The sequence below is a fragment of the Engystomops pustulosus genome, chromosome 1 (assembly GCF_040894005.1).
Source record: "Engystomops pustulosus chromosome 1, aEngPut4.maternal, whole genome shotgun sequence".
NCBI classification, from domain to species: domain Eukaryota; kingdom Metazoa; phylum Chordata; class Amphibia; order Anura; family Leptodactylidae; genus Engystomops; species Engystomops pustulosus.
Window position 1 is genome coordinate 117,631,491 of NC_092411.1, and position 20,559 is coordinate 117,652,049.

The 20,559-nt window shown below is 41.5% G+C and overlaps 1 protein-coding gene across 3 annotated transcripts in view; it reads right to left on the reverse strand.

Annotated features, from left to right (window-relative positions):
• Window positions 1-20,559, reverse strand: part of SMC5 (structural maintenance of chromosomes 5) — a 79,409-nt gene that overhangs the window by 27,843 nt on the left and 31,007 nt on the right. For all 3 annotated transcript variants that reach the window (XM_072151081.1, XM_072151063.1, XM_072151072.1), the window contains exons 13-17: window positions 19,195-19,327; window positions 16,472-16,645; window positions 7,945-8,114; window positions 4,957-5,080; window positions 3,289-3,411 (exon numbers count right to left, since the gene is read on the reverse strand). In XM_072151081.1, the coding sequence (XP_072007182.1) occupies window positions 3,289-3,411; window positions 4,957-5,080; window positions 7,945-8,114; window positions 16,472-16,645; window positions 19,195-19,327 (724 nt within the window). The remainder of the gene's footprint in view (window positions 1-3,288; window positions 3,412-4,956; window positions 5,081-7,944; window positions 8,115-16,471; window positions 16,646-19,194; window positions 19,328-20,559) is intronic.

The following is a 20,559-nucleotide window of genomic DNA, read 5'->3' on the forward strand; positions in this document are numbered from 1 at the left end:
TAGAGACCGAGTGCCCAAACTACAACAAAGACCCGCTTATTTATTGCAAAGTGCCAACACAGAAATTTAATTTGTGATTTATACTCCCTTCTCTGTCACAGTTTTCATTGATACCAGCACCTAAGGACACCAATAAAGCAGAAAATAGCCCCAGGTAGTCCTGTCACTTTAAAATAGCTCTGTGCACAGCAAGTCCTGGGCTGTCTGGGACTGCAAGAAGATACCTTGATTCATTTCTGGTGATGGCCTGAGTGCCCACAGAAAGCGTTCTGAGTGCCACCTCTGGCACCAGTGCCATAGGTTAGCCACCACTGGTATAGAATAATGATATACATCATGGTTTTCATTTTTTTTTTAAAAGTTACAATCCGAAGGATAGCACGAGGATAGTACTCTGACTAAAATCCCATAAATGAAAAGGGTTTTTCAAGAGTAGTCTTTTTGAGATAGTTGTAATGTTTTGGTGTGATAAAACATGTAATGGCAGTGTGGAAACCAAGCAGTAGGAAAGGCCTCCAAAATCCATAACTGCATATGGACCGGCTCATGTTATTTCATGGCTTGTGCCGAGCCCAAACAATACAGTATATATAAAGAAACCCACAGGACAGGGCTGGAAATGTAAGAAGTTTGGTTACATCTGGCAAGGGCACATAACCAAGGTGGAAAAAAAGCCTGTGGCGTGGCGTAGTAATATGTCACACGTCGTTAAGGGGTTAAAAAATAGTTACACTGAGGATGTTTCCAGTGTTTTGGAAGGTGCAATGGAAGTGAGGAGTCATAAAACTGGCAATGGGAGCGCATTATGGATTATGATGCCCTTTTTTCCCCCGATTTCACATATTGTGAGCCGAGCGAATAAATAAACTATACATATATCATCAATTTACACTTAAGTGTATGGTTTCCAAACAAATTTAAACTCAATCTTTTTTACCACTTAAAAATAGTTTATAAAAATAGATAAAATGGATTTTTCATCTCCCATCATTTTCCCTTTTCCCTTTAATATTCAAAAAATATATACAGAATCTAATTCCATAAAACACTAATGTGTCTGGAAAAAGATACTATATAATAAATGTATGCTGAATTAGAAGTGTAATAGTAATTTGCCGTTACACAAGTCCATTGCTTAGACTGGAAAAAAAAAAAAAATGACCTGGTAAGGAAAGAGGGTAAACACTCTAGTAATGATGTGATTAAACAAAAAACTGTGCGTTGATATACAGAATACACTGTATTTATTACATGATATGCATGAATATACTCAAAGTGTGAAGTGGCATTTTCACAATGTGATGGGGGACATTTTCAGAAAACATATTGATAGGGGATTGACAGGATTTTAATTTAAATGTATAATTCAGGTCTCATTTGTATCTGTCAAAGCTGTTATTCCATCCAATAGGGGCACAATTCAATGCTTAGAGGAATGAAAATATATATATATATATATATATATATATATATATATATATATATATATATATATATATATATCCAAGACATCAGCACTTTTTATAAGCAATAGCCAGATAGAAGTAGTAATATATACTATTTTGCCAAGTTTCTGCACCTCAAACCATACAGTATCTAAAATACTCCCTAAATGATTAAGTGATGTATATATATATATATATATATATATACACGTATGTCATCACTAGCGGCTTCAGACAGATGAGGAAACAATACATAACAACAAAAGCTTCTCTCAACAAAATCTGGAAAGTGAACAAAAATATTCAAAGATTCAGAAAAATTAGGAAAGTAATGAAAAGCTGGTTATTAATGTTTACGTAGATCAAAGAGGATAATGACAAAACATGAGAAGACATAGCTTACCTATAAACCGCCCTGAAAGTATCAAAGTCAGCGCAATACAATGATGCTTGTGATAAAAAGGTAGGCATCTATATATAACAAGAGATTAACTTCTGCATCAGCCAAATCTCCCCACATACTACACAGCAAATTATGTACATAGACACCTTTTCTGATCAAGGCTTCTGATGTTATGGTTAAAAAAAATTCTTCCTATTACATTGCAATCGAGTAAATGTGCACTCTTTGGGGACCTCTAGTGGCCAAACCCTAGAATCACATATGGAAATTTTAAAGGAGAAAACTTCACCAAAAGCACATTACCTTCATGTGCATCTTTTTCGACTGCTTTAGAACGGAGACATTTCCAGCCTATTGTACGTCTATTTTTAAGATTATTTTTTTTCTCTCATCAAAGTAATACATGGCCATTCTGTAGAATGGTAGGAAGGAGCTCTTTAAAGAGGACCTGTCATCCAAACTTTCGGCACTAGGAGGTGCTTACTAAAGTAAGCAGCTCCTAGCGCTTGAGTGATGGCGTTACCAGAAACCTCCGATAACGCTATCAAACACTGTGGCAGGTACAATGTAATCATCGGACCGCTTGCAAAGCGGGGGCGGTCCGAGGCGCTGCCTTTACCCCGGACCGCCCCGCTCGCTCCATAGGCTGGCAGTGCCTGCCGTGCACCAGGTGGCAGTCACCTCACCTAGCCACGCCCCAACCCCGCCTCCTCATGAATATGTCGGACAGCTTTGCGAGCTGTCCGACAATTACACTGTACCCCGCTGCAGTGTTAGATAGCATTAACGGAGGTTTCCGTTAATGCTATCACTCACACTGCAGCGTTTGTTCAAGCACTAGGAGCTGCTTACTTTAGTAAGCAGCTCCTAGTGCCGAAAATTTGGGTGACAGGTCCTCTTTAAGTGCAGACACTGCAGCAAGTGAATATTGGCTCTCACAAATCCTCTGCAGTTAATTCAGTGCCACTGCAATATTTACACACACACACACACACACAGTCTCCGCTCAGCGGACAATGTGGAGTAGTCATTTTTATTAATGTCCAAAATATATGTCCATTTCTACTGCAATATATATTATCAAAAAGCTTTTCCTTGAATGTAAAAATAAAATAAAAATAAAATTTTAAAAAATCCATTTAAGATTTTCTTTCTGCCACCAAAACCAACTTGGCAGTAATTTTGTTTGTAGCAGTTAACATTTCAGGGTCCAAAGCTTTTACCTTAACAGGAGAAATAGGAGATTGGCAAAATGTTTCTCTTAAGTAAGGACAAACAAGCACAGAGCTTTCAATATAAATTCTCCAGATAGAATAGATAAGTGCACAGGAAATATTCATTCATTTCAGAAATGCAGAAGAAAATGTACAAGTTGGGCTTTGTGCAACGTCTTAATAGGGGAAAAGAACTAGTTTCAATAAATGGAACATAAATAGTTACCTCCAGTTCTTTCAGTCTGGATGTAGCCTCTTTGTACTCGGATTCTATTTTGTTCTTCTTCCAAAGTATGGTCATATTTTCTAAAGCTAATTCTACTTTTTCTTTATTCAGCAGCATGCAATTCTGAAAAGAATTTAAAAAGTGAAAGAATGCTTGGTGACTTGTTCATCACAGAAAATAAACCTTTTAGGTAGATACTGCAAAGGTTTAACATACACAGAAAGACCTCTATAACATTAGAAACTTTAGTCATGTTTGCAAAGCTAGATGAAGTTAAGAGAGAAGCCAAGAAAGAAAAGAAGTGAAAAGAAAGCCTTATTCTAACTACTATCCTCATTTTAGGGTCATCCCAACAAGATACCAACTCTACACAAACAATGCTAGAGCACTTGAAAGGAAGAGTGTTTTAATGACCCCCCCCCCCCCCCCCAAAAAAAAAAGAGTCTCCAAAAAGCTGACTTCTATATTCTGTGTATTACTGTGATGTAGGCGACAAAGACAGCACACCCCACCCACAAACAACAACTAATAGTCTTGTGTACATTATGAGGAGGAAAAACATTTGTGTGTGGGTGGGGGAACTGTAGTCTCACAGATAAAGTCCTCAGGACTTACTCTGCTTTTACAAAATCCCTCCATCAAACCTAAAGGCTTCAATGAACAGTTCAGATAAGTTTCCCCTTATAAAACCTGGTCCTGCTTGGCCACAACATGCAAGGGGTTAACACCCAGAGTTTTCTCCGATCACAGGTGTTACAGCAAAGTGTGAGCCTTAATATGCAGCTGACACCTGCTTCTCTGCTTGTGAGCCGCTGCCAGAAGCAAGAGTACTGCAGGGGTCGGCAAGTCATTGCTGCCCGTGCACTATTATGTTGTGCGTAGGAAATAAGTTAAATCATGCATCAAAACTGGTTCAAAAGGAAAATTAGAACCAATGGTAACCTATTTGAATTTGCATTTCCAAAAGAGAAAGCTGCAGCTTAAGGGTGAAAACACACGTGGCGTTTTTAGGCCGTTTTTGGGCCGTTTTTAGCTAGTGCGTTTTCAGATCGTGAAAAACGCATGCGTTTATGACCAGTTTGAATTAAGATAATTGGTCAAACCTGTCAAAAACGCATGCCTTTTAAAAAACCGCACACGTTTTTACGATCTGAAAACGCACTAACTTAAAATGGCCCAAAAACGGCCTAAAAACGCCACGTGTGTCTTCACCCTAACTGGTTGCCTTGGATCTCCCCTCAAATGTCCACAAAAAACTGTAAGACCATATGAAGTATTGGTATTAAGTATTTGAGACCTGAGAGAAGTTGGCCCCCCACCTTGTTCAAATCTAACAAAATTGGTGTCAAATGTTTGTGCAGTAGAAATTTTACAATTTACAATTTTGTTATTATTTTCAAAACAAAAGCAGCACACACAAAAATTTGAGTAACACAAACCAGCACAAACATCACATAATTGATTGGCACCAGTTTTGTTTGATTTAAGTAATAAGGAGGGGGGGCTGGGTGACCTCTGAAAACTTTTATTAATATCTTAAAAACAATAGTGACACATACAAAAATTTCTGCTGCACAAACAAGCGCAAACGTAGCACAAACGTTTGACAACCAATTTTGTTAGATTTGAACAAGATGGGAGGCCAACTTCACGGTCTTTCAACCCCACCTTTATAAACTGTGTGAGCTCTATGACAATTTTCTTTTTCTGGATGTTGATGGTTCTAATCTTGTCATTTGCTTGTCTTTCAGCATCCTCCAAGTTAATATTTTCTTGCTCCAACTGCTTCAAACTAGAAAAAAAGACAGATTTTTACGTGTGTTGGCAAAAAGGAAAGGAATCATTCAGACATTGAATGTGGACATGTATATTCACATAGCTTCACATCCCTCAAAGCAGTAATCATCTGAATGCAGTTAGTTCTCCACCTCATGAAAACTGATGCCATGCAGATTATTTGGTTAGTGTTTCTTCTCATCATCAGAGTCTATGGAAAAGGCAAAATCGGCATCCATTTTTGAGAACATTAAAAATGATCTCAAATGGCAGTTTTTCTTTTATGTAGAGTTCTGCGGCATAATACAGCATTTTCCTGTCCTATATGGAGAGGATTTTCACAAAGGTGGGCAATTCCTTTTCCCATGGGGTCACATAAGAAACTGTAATGGTTTTAGATGGCCAGGCAAATATGCTTAACTCAGTTCCACCCAATACCAATATGCTGTGTATTATCTCCACCACTGCATGCAGCATGAGCAGACCAAGACTGAACCAGGAGCCATCAGGCAGCCAGCAGGTATTACAGGCATCTGGCACCAAACTAGCAGGTCCCTCAGTGGGTCAGTGTTCAGGTGCAAGGGCAGGCGGTTGGGCAGGGGAGTTCAAGATTCCCCACCCAGCAACTCTAGATCATCCACCACTCCATTGATACAGTGTGCTGAATGCTCCTCCTCCAAACCTAAACAATACAGATGCCTTCAAAATAAAAGCATTGTATTTGTATTTTGTCAACGTCCTTGATTCCGTACACCTATCACTGTGGAATATGTATTGTAGTTGCGCATTTACTTTTGACATAAAAATTAGCAACCATCTCACAAGGGTTGTGAGATAGAGCGCTGGATCTGGATCACGGGCCATACAATGACCAGGCCTGGCATAAATCATTCAGGGCAGGTGTGTGCTGAAATATACAGTAGAATAAATATATTTTAAAAAAGATTTTAGTTTGTAAGCAGGCTGCAAAATGCCCCATAGTAACAGCTTTCATCCCTTCATAAGGAAGAAATGTATTCCAGCCAGACTACAGGTATATTGGTACTGTCCTGTGCATTTGTTTCAATCCTTTTCTCTCCCTGGCTATAGTATATTAGCACTCTAACTGCATAGATTCTCTCCCGGTCACATATTACTACTAGTACATATCTGTCATTAATAGCAGAAAAAAAATATGCAGTCTGCTGTGCTATTTTTTCCTGTATTAAAATTGTAGCATGACGAACGCAGGAGTGACCCTAGCCAGGGCTGTGGAGCTGGTAAGCCAAACCTCCGACTTAAAGGGGTTGTCCGAGTTCTTGAAAAAAAGCTAAAAGTGGCCGGGACAGGGCTGCTTAAGATAAATAAAGATGTACTTACCTTCCAGGGCCCTCCGGTATCCAGCGCTGCTGTCACTCCGGTCCGGGCGCCATGTAAACAAACATGGCCGCCGGAGCAGCGCTTCATTCAGCTTCTGGCCGGCCGTGGCCGGGCACGCCTATCCGTCCCTATACACAGCATTGTGTATGGGGGCCGGAAGGTTGTCGGGTCCGGCCGGGACTGAGTCCAGCGCTGCTCCGGCGGCCATGTTTGTTTACATAGCGCCCGGAGTGACAGCAGCGCTGGATACCGGAGGGCACCAAAAGGTAAATACATCTTTATTTTTTTTAAGCAGCTCTGTCCCGGCCACTTTTAGCTTTTTTTCAAGAACTCGGACAACCCCTTTAAACAACGACTCAATATCCTGAGCTTCAACTCAGACTCCAAATCCACCAAAATGGTACGAGTTTTCCTGGTCACTCTAGCTTAGCCTTATTCCTCTAATCTATTGCAGGATCTTCACTCCTAAACATGTACATAAAGTGCAGCAGACATTCATCTCAACTAAAAGAGCGGGTCAGCCGCACCGACAGACCACATGCGATCTGCACCCTGCCGACAGTGTCCAATGAGCACTTCCATTACGAATGTAACAAAGCTCAGTGAGCGCAGCAGTGTAGTTATCACTATTACTGGGTCTTCTCCGGCCTCTCTGCTGTGTTCTGACTGCCGACACTGGTGGAATGCGAAGTCAGGACCCAGAGCAGAGTAGCCCAAGGAGAGGCAAGTACTTGTCTGCTATGCTGTACTGTTCCTCTCCTGCTCCTGGTGTAGTTCTGCTCCAGGTCCTGATGCCGCCGCATACAACCAGCACAGGACACAGAGCAGAGCAGCACATGGAGGAGAGAAAAAGCTGCAGGATTTTATTTTTTTGTCTGTTTTGGGTGTCTCCAGTATTAGTAATTTTATCCTCAGGGGGGTCTCCAGTATTAGTAATTTTATCCTCAGCGGGGTCTCCAGTATTAGTAATTTTATCCTCAGGGGGGTCTCCAGTATTAGTAATTTTATCCTCAGGGGGGTCTCCAGTATTAGTAATTTTATCCTCAGGGGGGTCTCCAGTATTAGTAATTTTATCCTCAGGGGGGTCTCCAGTATTAGTAATTTTATCCTCAAGGGGTCTCCAGTATTAGTAATTTTATCCTCAGGGGGTCTCCAGTATTAGTAGTTTTATCCTCAGGGGGTCTCCAGTATTAGTAGTTTTATGCTCAGGGGGTCTCCATCATTAGTAGTTTTATGCTTAAGGTGTCTCCATTATTAGTAGTTTTATGCTCAAGGGGTCTCCAGTATTATTAGTTTGTAGTAGTGTTTGATTGCTGTACTGTGGCATTTATAATTTCTGGGATAGCATTTTGTGTTGTACTGCTATTGTTGGTGAATCTAGGGTATTCGTTACTGATGTGGCCCCTTAAAGTTAAGCAGTATGACAATGTGGCCCTTGGACCAATAAATAGGAATAGGATAGAAATTTAAATTTTTTTTATGAATTGTTATATGTTGGTGGAGTTAGTCCATTTAGCTAACCTATCATGTTTAGTAGAAATCTTCTGTTCCAGTTGTCTTTTTTTGGTCTTCATATCCAGAATCTCTTTCTTCCTAAACCTCAAATCATTGTCCTTTTTGTCAAGCATCTTCTGTTTGCTAGTCAGCTCACCAATTCGAGCTTCTAATGTCATACACCTTCTTTCAATTTCCTGAAACAGAAACAAAGAACACTTGTCTTATATCACAGTATATCGGAACATTTTAGACAAATTTCCAGCACGCTAAAATGCTCGAAACATGCTCTTCCTTAGCAGTTCTAGCACCTTGTAGACAAGGTGCAAAGTTTCAAATTTCCTTCTGCAAGCTTCTTGCATAAATCAAGAGAATTTAGCCCAGTAACAAAAATATCACAAGAGATTAATTGCACTGGGCTGGTAAAAATGTAGTTACCATACACCTTTATCTCTTTAATAAATAAGATGAAAAGGCTTCAAATTTGCTTCTTCTACCGAATTTTATTAGTAAAATTGGTAACTTTAATTCCAACTCACTGCCTTCATTAATATGATGTAACAGTGCTGTGGTCATGTGAACTATACTACCACAAATTTTTTGGTTCATAAAGAAAGGACATATTTGCTCCTAAAATTACTCTTAGAAAATATGTAAATGAGCCGGAGGGGCTCATGCTGACGTTGCCTGAGCACTTCTTGGCTTTCCTGGGTTTTAACCCCTTCCTGTTCTGTGGCGGATATATCCGCTGCTGAGTGCAGTGATCGGAGCCGACCCGGCATCCGTAAACACGGGGTGCCGGCTGTAACATATAGCCGACACCCCAGTGTAACACCCGCGGTCGGAGAGGGCTCCAATTGCGCCGATCGCTGCTATGGCAACTCTTGGTCCGATCAGGACCCCAGAGGTGCCTGCTGGCAGTGCCTGAAAGATGGCTTCAGTGACGTCATCTTACAGGCACAGTGTCAGCCTATGCATGTGCATAGGTGACACTGCTAATACCCTGTAATACATCAGTATTGCAGAATATTATCATGAACAAGAAATCACGATTGCTTGTTCATGTCCCATGGTGGAAACTTGGAAAAAGTAAAAAAAAAAGTTATTCAATAAAAAAAAAGTAATACATCAATAAAAATGCCCATAACATATAAAGAGACATATAACCCCCCCAAAAAAGTCTAAATCATAACATAAACCCCACACACATGTATAGTATCACCGCGTCCCTAGCAACCCGTAGAATATAAGTAAATCATTATTGAACATGAATGATGAACGCCGTTAAAAAAAAGGAATTAGTCCTCACCGGTAATTCAGTTTCCAGAAGTCCACCATGACGGCCCCCTGGAGGTTGCTTCTCCTTCCTCTGTAGGGACAGGAAATTGAGAGTATTAAAGGCCCCACCCTCAACCTCCCACCAGTGTTTATCAAATAACTACACCGGTATAGGATCCAAATCAAATTTATTTAGTATGTTAATTTCAGATACATAGATAAAACATAAAACTTCTTATACAAGTGGGAGGGAAAAAAATAGGGCCGTCATGGTGGACTTATGGAAACTGAATTACCGGTGAGGACTAATTCCTTTTTTCCATATCGTCCCCCATGATGGCCCCCTGGAGACATACCAAATTATGCCCAGTCAGGGAGGGACCACAGCCTGAAGTACTTTCTGGCCGAAGGCCAGATCTCTGGGAGTTAGAACATTAAGTCTATAGTGTTTAACAAAGGTAGTATTTGAGCTCCATGTGGCAGCTTTACAAATCGCTTCAATAGAGGCTCCCCCTCGCTCCACCCAAGATGTAGACATAGCCCTAGTAGAATGGGCTTTGACTGAAAGCGGTAGGGGAACATCTTTGACCTTGTAGCATTCTTTAATGGCTTCAGTAATCCATCGTCCAATTGTGGTTTTTGAAGCCTTCTTGCCTTTATGTTTTCCTGCAAATTGAATGAACAGATTTAAATCCTTTCTCCAAGGACCAGATGCTTCAAGATAATTAAGCACTGCACGCCTTACATCCAACAGATGCCATTTCTCCTCCATAGGACTTCTTGGATGCTGGCAAAATGTTGGTAAGACAATCTCTTGGTTCCTATGGAAATTATAGACAACCTTAGACAAATTTCTGTCAAGCTTAAGCGTAATCCTATCCTCAGAGATAGGCAAATAGGGCTCACAGATAGACAAGGCTTGCAACTCACTTAACCTTCTAGCCGATGTGATGGCTATAAGGAAGGCAGTCTTTAAAGTCAAGAGACGCATGTTGTTAGAGTCATTTGGTTCAAAAGGGCGTCTAAGACTAAAGATAAATCCCACTGAGGGGATGACTCTAACAGTAGGACGTAAACGTGTACAGGCCTGGAAAAATCTTTTAACCCACCTGTGTTCTGCAAGTGCGGTGTCATAGAATGCACTCAGGGCCGAGACCTGGACTTTCAAGGTGCTAGGTCGAAGCACCTTTTCAAACCCGTTCTGGAGAAAATCAAGGATTTGACATATATTAGGAGAATCCTGATTAGGCATATCCTTAGACCTGGAACAAAACTTTTTCCATATTTTAAGATATATGGCATGAGTTACTGGTTTCCTACTATTTTTTAAGGTCTTAATTACCTTATATGATAGTCCCTTCGTTTTCAAGGCTGCCAATTTTAGAAACCCTGGGTTCTGATGCAGGAGTGGTCCCTGGTGTAGAAGGTCTGGCCTCTCGGGAAGAATAAATGGAAGGTCCACTGCTAAATTCTGAAGAACTGGGAACCAATTCTTCTTCGGCCAGAAGGGTGCGACCAGGATAAGACTGGCTGGACTGATCAACAGCTTCTGCAGCACTTTGCTTAGCAACGGGATTGGGGGAAAGGCATATACCAGATTTTGGCTCCAGACCTGTGAGAATGCATCCAGCCCCCAAGGAGCCTCTCTTGGATTTAGTGAGTAGAACTTCTCTAAGTTGCAGTTCTTCCTTGAGGCAAACAGATCGATGGCTGGTAATCCCCATCTTGAAATGATCTCCTGAAAGACCTCCTCGTTCAGACTCCACTCGTGTGGAAGGATCTGAGATCTGTTGAGATAATCCGCCACTACATTTTCTGAGCCCTTCAGATGGATGGCTGAAATTGACCAAAATTTTCATCCGCCCATGAGAATATTTTCTGGGATATCTTTAGCAGTTCCCCTGATCTGGTTCCGCCCTGCCTACCACCGTAGTGGTATTGTCTGACATTATCTTTATGTGATGCCCTTTCAAGTCGTCGGTGCAAGCTTCCAGCATCTTCAGGACTGCTCTCAATTCTCTCTCGTTTGAAGAGACTTGTTTTCTCTCCTGGGACCAACGACCCTGAACATATTTTCCCGGCAGGAGAGCTCCCCAACCGGAACTGCTGGCATCCGTCTGAATCTGGATCAATGGCCACTGTATCCATTCCACTCCTCTTTGAAGGTTCCTGGGATTTTTCCACCAATCTAATGACTTTTTCACTTTTGGAGGAATTACCAGTGACCAGTGCAAATGGTGATGATTTCGGTCCCACTTTGAAAGGATCCAAGATTGTAAGGTCCTTGAGTGGTTTTGGCACCAGGCCACACTCTGGATACATGATGTCATGGTCCCCAGCAGACTCATCGCTGTCTGAACTGACACTGACTTCCTCTTCTGGAAATTTCTGATCTTCCCAAGAAGCTTGTCCGCTTTCTCCTGTGGAAGATAGGAGGTCTGTGTTACAGAGTTCAGAGATACCCCTAAAAATTCCTTTATGTGACTTGGGGTCAAGTCCGATTTTTCTGGATTTATGATCCATCCCAGGAATTGCAATATCTCTATTGTTGTCTTCTTCTGGCTCTCCATGTGACTTACAGAGTCTCCAATCAACAGGAAGTCATCTAGGTAAGGTACCACGAAGATATCTTCTGTTCGAAGATATTTCACTACCTCCGCCATAACCTTGGTGAATATCTGAGGAGCTGAAGAGAGACCAAAGGGTAATGCGGTAAACTGAAAACTCCTCCCCTGAGGGTGACAAGACTGCATAAACCATTAGTATCTCTGTGACTCTGGATGAATGGGTACATGGTAGTATGCATCCTTGAGGTCCAAGGTGCATAAAACCGCATTGTGAGATATTAAAGGGGTGGAAGATTTCACCGACTCCATTTTGAATTTGGCGTATGCTACCCATTTGTTAAAAAATTTCAGGTTTGTGATTAATCTGAAGGTTCCATTTGGCTTTTTTTTTTATCAAGAATAAGGGAGAATAATGACCCATACCTTTTTCTTCTGGGAGGACTGGACTGATCACGTTCAGCTTCAGCAGACCGGAAACTTCTTCCCAAAGGAGACCTGTTAGTTTGTCTGAGGATTGCCTGGATAGAACAAATCGGTGAGGGGGTGGTGACACAAACTCTATAAAATAACCGTCCTTGATTATTGAGAGCACCCACCTGTTTGAAGTTATGTTCTCCCATTGGGGGTGAAAATTTTTCAATCTTCCCCCCACTCTGGCATCATTGCCGTTTTTCTTGCTTATTTGTGGAACTGGTGAGGAACTGCTTGCTTCTTCCTCCTCTGGATGTATTTCCAAATCCTTGTCTCCAGGTTTGTCTGCCCTCAAATTTCTGCTGATCTCTGGTTGGGCGAAAGCCACGAAAAAACAGTTTCCTTGTCTGTTGCTTCGCTTCCGGAAACCCTTTCTAACTGTCAGCTGCTTTATCCAGGATATCATCCAGCTCTGCACCAAACAAAAACTCCCCAGAAAAAGGAAGGCTACACAACTTAGCCTTAGAACGCACATCTCCTGACCACTGCTTAAAGGGGTTGTGTCACCATAGCAAATGGCTGTAATTGGGTCCAATGCATTGTGACAAGTACTTTCACCATTTACACTTATTAAAAAATATGCAGGCTTACTGAGATAACTCCTTTTGTCCTGGTTGCTGGCGCCCCCTAGTGGTAGCTGTGTCCCGTCCTGAGCTACAGCTGATCTGGCCGAGTCTGCGCACAGGGAGTCAGCCAGCTGCTCTACACTACAGATCACTCCACGGGATCACAGCTCCTCTCCACACTGAGAGATCAGCTGACACACTGCAGCCAATAGGAAGTGAGACAGGGGGCTCAGCCGTCTACACCAGTGAATGAGGTGATTTCCACTGCTCCACAGTTGCTTCCAGCAGCAGATACAAGTTAACTGCAGACATACATGACTATGTGCTGCACAGAGGAGTCCTCCCCTAACATGGATCATAGCAATATGGCAGCCCTTCATCCATCCACCATTAGTCAGGTCACACAGGAGCTTCCAGCAGCAGATACAAGTAACAGGCTGAGCTCTGACCTCTCCTGATGCATCTCCTGTACTCTCCACCATTCACTGTCCCTCCATGTTACACTGCTGTCCTGCAGTCCTCCTCCTGTACTCTCCACCATTCACTGTCCCTTCATGCTACAATGCTCTCCTGCAAAGGGGCCCCTGTGCCTGACTAGCAGGGAAGTAGCTAAAGATTAGTAACATGTGAGAAGCTCTCACCTATTTATCTATGCATCCATGCATGTCAGCCTGACCGACCATGATGCTGTGAGAATACATAGTACATGTGTACTATGTGCAGTGTCCTGTGTAGTGTGCGGGGGGCGCCAGATTCAGGATTTCTGGCGCACGTTCTTCATGAATCTGGTGCCCCTGCACTGCTTTGACAGACTTCACCAACTTTTTTTGGTGTACTTTTAACATGGGGCGTATGACACATTTCAATTGGACTTCTATTGGATCAGTAAATGCAGGGACTATTTGAGCACAGCAGGTGGAAGGAGACTCTGAAGGCTGAGCGCTCTGTAGCACCGAGTTGTGCAATAACTGCCGCTGTTAGTGCTGTGCATGTGTGCGCTAGGCCCCTTCTGTGTAAAGCAGAATTAAGTGTGAACAAGCATCATAATAACAAATAGAAAGGTATCTTTAATTCCAGGTAATCATTACAAATAGATTTTTGAAATATTTCAACCTCTTTGACAGCTTTTTGCAGTAAATTGTTTCGTGGCATAACCCCTTTAAGCCAAAGTGCTCTTCTGGTTGCATTTGACAATGCGGCTTCCCTTGCGGAAAAACGAATAGTCTCTGCCGATGCGTCCGCTAGAAAGGCTGCCCCTGACTTCAGTAGCGGGATGGAATCTTGAATCTCTTCTCTAGATGTACCTTCTCTGAGGTGGTCTTCAAGCTGTCTTAACCAAAGAAAAGAGTGCGAGAAACTAAGGTAGTTGCAACATCAGTTTTAAGAGTCCCATGCTTTCTTAAGCAGGCAGTCTGAGTTCCAATCCATAGCATCCTTTAACTGGGTAGAATCCTCAAAAGGTAAATGAGTTTTTTGACAACTTTGGAAATGGGAACATCAACTTTAGGCACATTATCCCAAATTTTCGTCTCCTCTGGGTCAAATAATAAACGGTTCCTAAATTCTTTGGGGATTGTTAGACGTCTTTCTGGGTCATCCAAAACAAGATCTTTCAGATTTTCAATGATTGGAAAAACTCTAGCTTTCTTCCTTCTTAATCCTCCAAACAATTTGTCAACTACTGACCTTTCTTCTACTGTGTCCTCAATATTTAGGGTGTCTCTTAATGCCTTAATAAGCCCATCCATATCTTCATTTGGAAAAAGATATTTAGGGTCATTAGGTACGGATTGTTGCATGATATCAGACTCCTCAATATCCATTTCATATGAACATGAAGGTTGCTCATCGTCAGTATCTACACATACAGGATTTCCTCTGACTTTCTTATGCGGTGGACTTCTAGAAGCTTTAATCTCCTCACGCATTACAACCCTTAATTCATCCATAAATGAAGATTTGTCTTCTATTAATATCTTTTCCAAACAATCCTTGCATAAGCTCTTTTTATATGGCACATCAAGTTTTGTATTACACATCTGGCAGCGTTTAGACTGTGCCTTTTTTGGTCTCTCCTTATCACATTCCTTAACTTTCTCCTTGACAAACATGTCCTTCTCCTAATTATAAAAACACAAAACACAGGAGTGATGCTTAATCAAAAAGCAGACTCCCAAACACAGCATATAGTGCCAGTAACATTGGCATTCAGCCAAACGTCCTACTCACAGAACCCAGGGATATGGAATGATTTTCAGCCTCCTCTGCCATCTTGTTCCCATAGACCTCAGCAGACAGCGACTACACCGCGGTCTTATACATGCTGCGGGCATCTGACGTCATCTTCCGCGGCCCGTCCCCTAGTCCGTGATGCTGAGGCCTCTGACGTCAGTTCCGGCAAAACCAGAAGTGACGTCACGCACTAAGGAGACGCTATGTGCCGGCAGCCGCGGACGAGCCGTAGAGCCGCCGGCACCTGCCCGATGGCAACCGGAGCCTGAGGACCCCAAGTAGGACTCCCTAAAGAGGCCGGACGAGGGAAGCACTGGGAGAACAGGCACCCACGAGGGGTACGAGATTCCACCTCCCCCCCCCTGGAGGAGAGAGGGGTTTTACTCTCAATCCTATCCCTGTAGGGACAGGAAAAACACTGGTGGGAGGTTGAGGGTGGGGCCTTTAATACTCTCAATTTCCTGTCCCTACAGAGGAAGCACAAGCAACCTCCAGGGGGCCGTCATGGGGGACGATATGGAAAAAACTTAAAAACCCGCAAAAAAATCATTTTTACTTATTCAATCTTACAAAAAATGCAATAAAAAGTGATAAAAAAAACATGTACTCCAGAATAATACTGGTGCAAAGAACAACATGTCCCGCGAAAAACAAGCCATCAACCAGCTCCGTAGCCAAAAAAAAAAGTAAAAATGTTATGCCACTTGGAAGACTGCAATGCAAAAATTAAAGATTTTTCCCCACATTAGGGTTTTATTTGACAAATTAAATTGGTATTCCCGTAATCGTATCGACCCATAGAATAAAGATTACATGATTATTAGGCTAAACGATGAACACGAAAAAAAAGTAAAAAATCCAGTACAGAATTGATGCTATTCTACTCGTGCCCTCAAAAACAAGTTCCTAAATTTTCAACAATCGGTGATACCAACCCCAAAGTTGTTTCACTGGAAAAAGCAAAAAAAAAAAAAAAAAAAAATGCCGTCACATGGCCCCAATAACAAAAAAGCGAAAATTTTATAGCCTACAAAAGGAGGCAACAAGAAAACTAAAATCCTGGCAGTTGCAGGGCGCTTCTTAGACTTCTGCGCCTCGCTGTGCCCCCATAAAACAAGTCACGGCCACATGTGGGGAAAAAAAAAAAATATCGATATTCGATTTGTAAGCCGCGACAACAACAAAATCCAGGTTCTGTCAAAAAGAAAGTCATAATTAGCAGCCCGGCGCTCTGGGCTGCTAATTATGCACACCACCAAAGCCCTCTCCCCCATGCTCCCAGAGGTGACATCAAGCGAGAGGCGTTAATTCTTCTCATTTATGCGGTTTCTTTATGCACCAAAAACTATTCCGATAAGTGCGTCAAGAAACAAGCAAATGAGAAAGAGATGTCCTATAATGTATTATGTTATAACATTCACTTAGGTATTTTTATTTTACCTTATACTGTTCAACTGCTTGCCTTCTTTCCTCTGGATCCACAGCAACTGTTAGAAACTGGGCAGGTTTCAAGGAGATATTGCTTGAGATAACGTTGTTGGTATATGCAGATACTTTTGTTACATATCTTTCTTCTGCCGTGTACATCTGTCTCAGTCCCGTTTCCTTGATAACCTAAAAAGAAAACGATGAAACAACCCATGGATTATTGCCACTACTCTGCTTCAAATACGGAAGGAACTATGCAGAAGAAAAATTGACACTGGGGTACATTTACTAAGAATGTAGAAAACTGCACCAAAAGTGCTCGGTCTGTGTGTAATGCTGGGTGCGCCAGATTCATTAAGAAAGTGAGCCAGAAATCATGAATCTGTCGCTTTCCTGCACTGGCCTGACAGAGTTCACCAACTTTTTTTGGTGCATATTTAACATAGGGCGTGCAACAGACTTTGCATGTTAAATCTGGCGCACGGTCCAACAGCACTGGAACGCATCTAATTTGTGTCGCATGGTGGCTAGTGCAGCTGCGCCACAAAACAGTCACGTGCGACACATTTGTGGTGCAAACATTTCTTAAACACCTGTACATCTAAAAGAAACTCCAAAGTCCGTCACAAAACTGGTGTAAAGCCCTTAACAAATGTGCCCCACTGTATAATATCAGGAAGTCATTGAAATTAGGTCCATCATATATGATATAGGATCGCCAACATCAAACTTATTACAATATGAAAAAATAAAAGATAGATTCTTTCAGTCATTTAAACAAAACACAGGTAATACAGTTGTTGGAACAACTCATGTTGTGAGGACTAGATTCTGTACACCTTGGATGCGAGATCACTGTACACCAAAATAAAAGGTGTTCTTGCAGGAAAATGGTACATAGCAACATATTGTGTTTCGACTGAAGGACCTACAATTTACTTTGTTCCATAATAACTTCTATTCTGAATATGATTATTACTGAAAGGCAGTGAACACTGCCATGGGTACTATGTCCTATATGGGAAAATGAAATCATACTCCCACAAACTAGGCAGGTCTGGTAGTGTGAATATGTCCTAAGAGTCGCTGGAGAAAACGTATCCAAGTAATGTTCGCCTTTAATTACTACATGTCTGTGGAATTTTGGGATTTGATAAATGTAGTGGATGAAAATTTAAATGCACTACACATTAATAAATTCATAGCAAAAAATTGATATATATTTTATTTACTAGTTGCCATCTAGTTGCTTATCAAAACACCAGGATGGCTTATTAATATACCATATAGAAAGTAAATCCTGCATTCCAAAAGCCAATGCTTCCTATTGGCCCCATAAAATGGGGCCCCATAATACTGGGAAGCTGGAAAAAAAATTGGGGAAAAAAAAAATTGGCAACAAAAACTATTTTTAAAACTTTCACTGTCCACTCAAAAAGACATAGCTCCTTTATACTTTGTTTCAGTAGATTTAGATACCAAATTCTAATACTGACTTGCAATATATGTTGTATATATAATCGTGACCTCATGATTGGTGCTAGCATTAATCAAGGATGTTAGCTACAATATGCAGCATGGACTCACCCAGTATGGAGTGATCTCCTCCCATAAACCCTCTCCATACACCCTTCCCAATACTATGCTGTAATAGAATGTTGCATTTGGGAAAGGGGTTAAAGACAGAGAGGGAGATTTATCAGAAGTGTCAGAGAGGAAAACTGTTCAAGTTACCCATAGCAACCAACCAGAGCCGAGCTTTCGTTTTATAACCCGATATAGGATTTTAAAGCGGAGCTTCTTATAAATCTCCCCACAGATTTGGGAATGTCAGCTCAAAGATGAGATTCTTATCTTTAATATGATAGCAAAAGCATGTTTCTATAGAACCAAAGATAGGAGTGTCTGCATGGATGCCCTTAGTAGCCTTTAAAAAGGTACTCATTGCATACAAAAAATTTACTCTTTGTCCATTGAGCAAATAAGTGGAAAAGTGGTGAACAGGGTCACTGAACACCCAATCCTCCGACGGGCGAGGGGCCCAGACCACATCTAAATGAGAAAATCCTTATTCAGGACAACTTGTTACTCAGGCAACTTGTTATCATCTCTCCTAAACAAAGCCTCCTTTTAATGTGGCTACATTAAAGATCAGAGCTGTGGGTAGTTGAAACAAGACTATGGAGTTGAAGTTGGAGTTGTTGCAGTCTGTGACAATTTTGGTGGAGCCGAAGTCATGATAAAATGGACCGACTCAGACTCCACAAACATATAATACATTATTTTTTATAAAACTTCAAAATTAGCTGTCAGAAGATTTTCAAACAGGTGCTTAGGCTTTGCCACAGTTTAACAATCCAGCAGCATACAATAAATAGTGGCTGTCATTAGTATCACACCTTTACAGCGCTGCAGGTGATCAAAATTGCTTGCCCTCAAGAATCTGATATTGATGACCCCCCATCCTAAGGTCTCATTCACACAGCCGTGTGCTCATTCGGACTCGTCACCCCTCCTCAGCAGACACAGTGCAGTGATGCACCGTGTGCTCACAGGGCCGTGACCTGGAGCCATTGAAATCTATGGGGGCTGTGATCTGGTCGCAAATCATGTGACCAGATTAAGCTCCCAATGAGGCCGTGTGAATGAGCCCTTGGGAACAGGAACAGTCCTGGAATGCCCCGTTAAATCAATCTACATTAAGATGCAAGTAATCCTTTGTACAGTTTACTTACTCTTTCTATCATATGTCTGGTCCTTTCTGTGCCCACAGGTACATTATGAACCATATATTGGGACACCAAGTAATTCATCACTGGATACGGAGCATCAAATAATTCTCTTAAATAAGAGAAAAAGCCATATTGCCTGCAAAAAAGTAACCAGTAAATAATCAATGCAGCGTTTTTTTAGCAATGCATACATGCACAATGTCTACTTAAAGGACACCTGTCATCAGGTCTGTGTCACTTGTCCTGTCACCTCTCCCTGTTGGAGCAGGATCCCATCACAGCCTTAATCTAGTCAATTCATACATTAATCATAGCAAAATCATCTTTTCTTTATAATGTAACAGGGGGGACATCCCTGCCTCTGGCCATGTGACCAGCCTCATTTACTTCTCCCCTCTCCTCCCCCTGCTCAAGTCTGTGTGTAATGTATATAGTAAAGCATTGTTAGTGTCTGTGCTGCATCTGCTGACGTGCTGCATCCTCCTAATACACAGACATCAGCTACACAAGTACCTGACATGTTCTGCTATAACATGGCTGCCTGGAGCTGTTGTATCTCTCCTATACACACACCAGCACCAGGAAGCACATCATTCTACAGCCTCACACCATTATACAGGCTGTCAGTCATGCACTGGGGGTGTGGCTGGTACCTCCCACTTATGAATAAGCCGGACAGCTTGAATATGCTAATGACTCATTGGACATTTCACAGGTCATTTGCATACAGCCTTAGGACCTCATTGCTTAGGTTTACAGGCATGTAGAGGGACAATGAAGGGATAGAGGCAATGCTCTCTAAAGGCAGCTTATGAAAATATATTTAGTTTACGGGGTTATTTTGCAGATTTGTCCTATTCAGTTTCCATTTTGTGCAAGTATCTGCACAATTTAATCAGCATTTTACATTAGTATTTATAAGCTAAAACCAGAAGTGGAACCTTTACAGAGTTTAGGTTAATGGAATAATCTGTATCTGTTTCATGTATTGGACCATTCCTGGTAATGGCTTACAAATACTTACACAAAATACAAATCAAATTCAGACAATATGCAGATAACCCAAGATGTTCTTCAATGAAACACAACCATTTAGAAGTAAGTTTTTATCGCCATCGTACAATATTTTAGCATTTTGTTTTTAACTACACAACCCATACCCTCCTGCAGCCTGGTGCAGGCTTCTTGTCCATCCTTAATTTGGTAAAATATATCTACGCATGTAAAAGAACGTAACTAAAGCATAACTAAATTAATAGTGCTGATGATAATAAAATATATTAGAAAGTTAATATTAAGAAAAACGTGCTTCACTATCCTTGGTATGCTCTTTTTTTCCTGTTGTAAAATGTGTAAAGAGCAGATAGA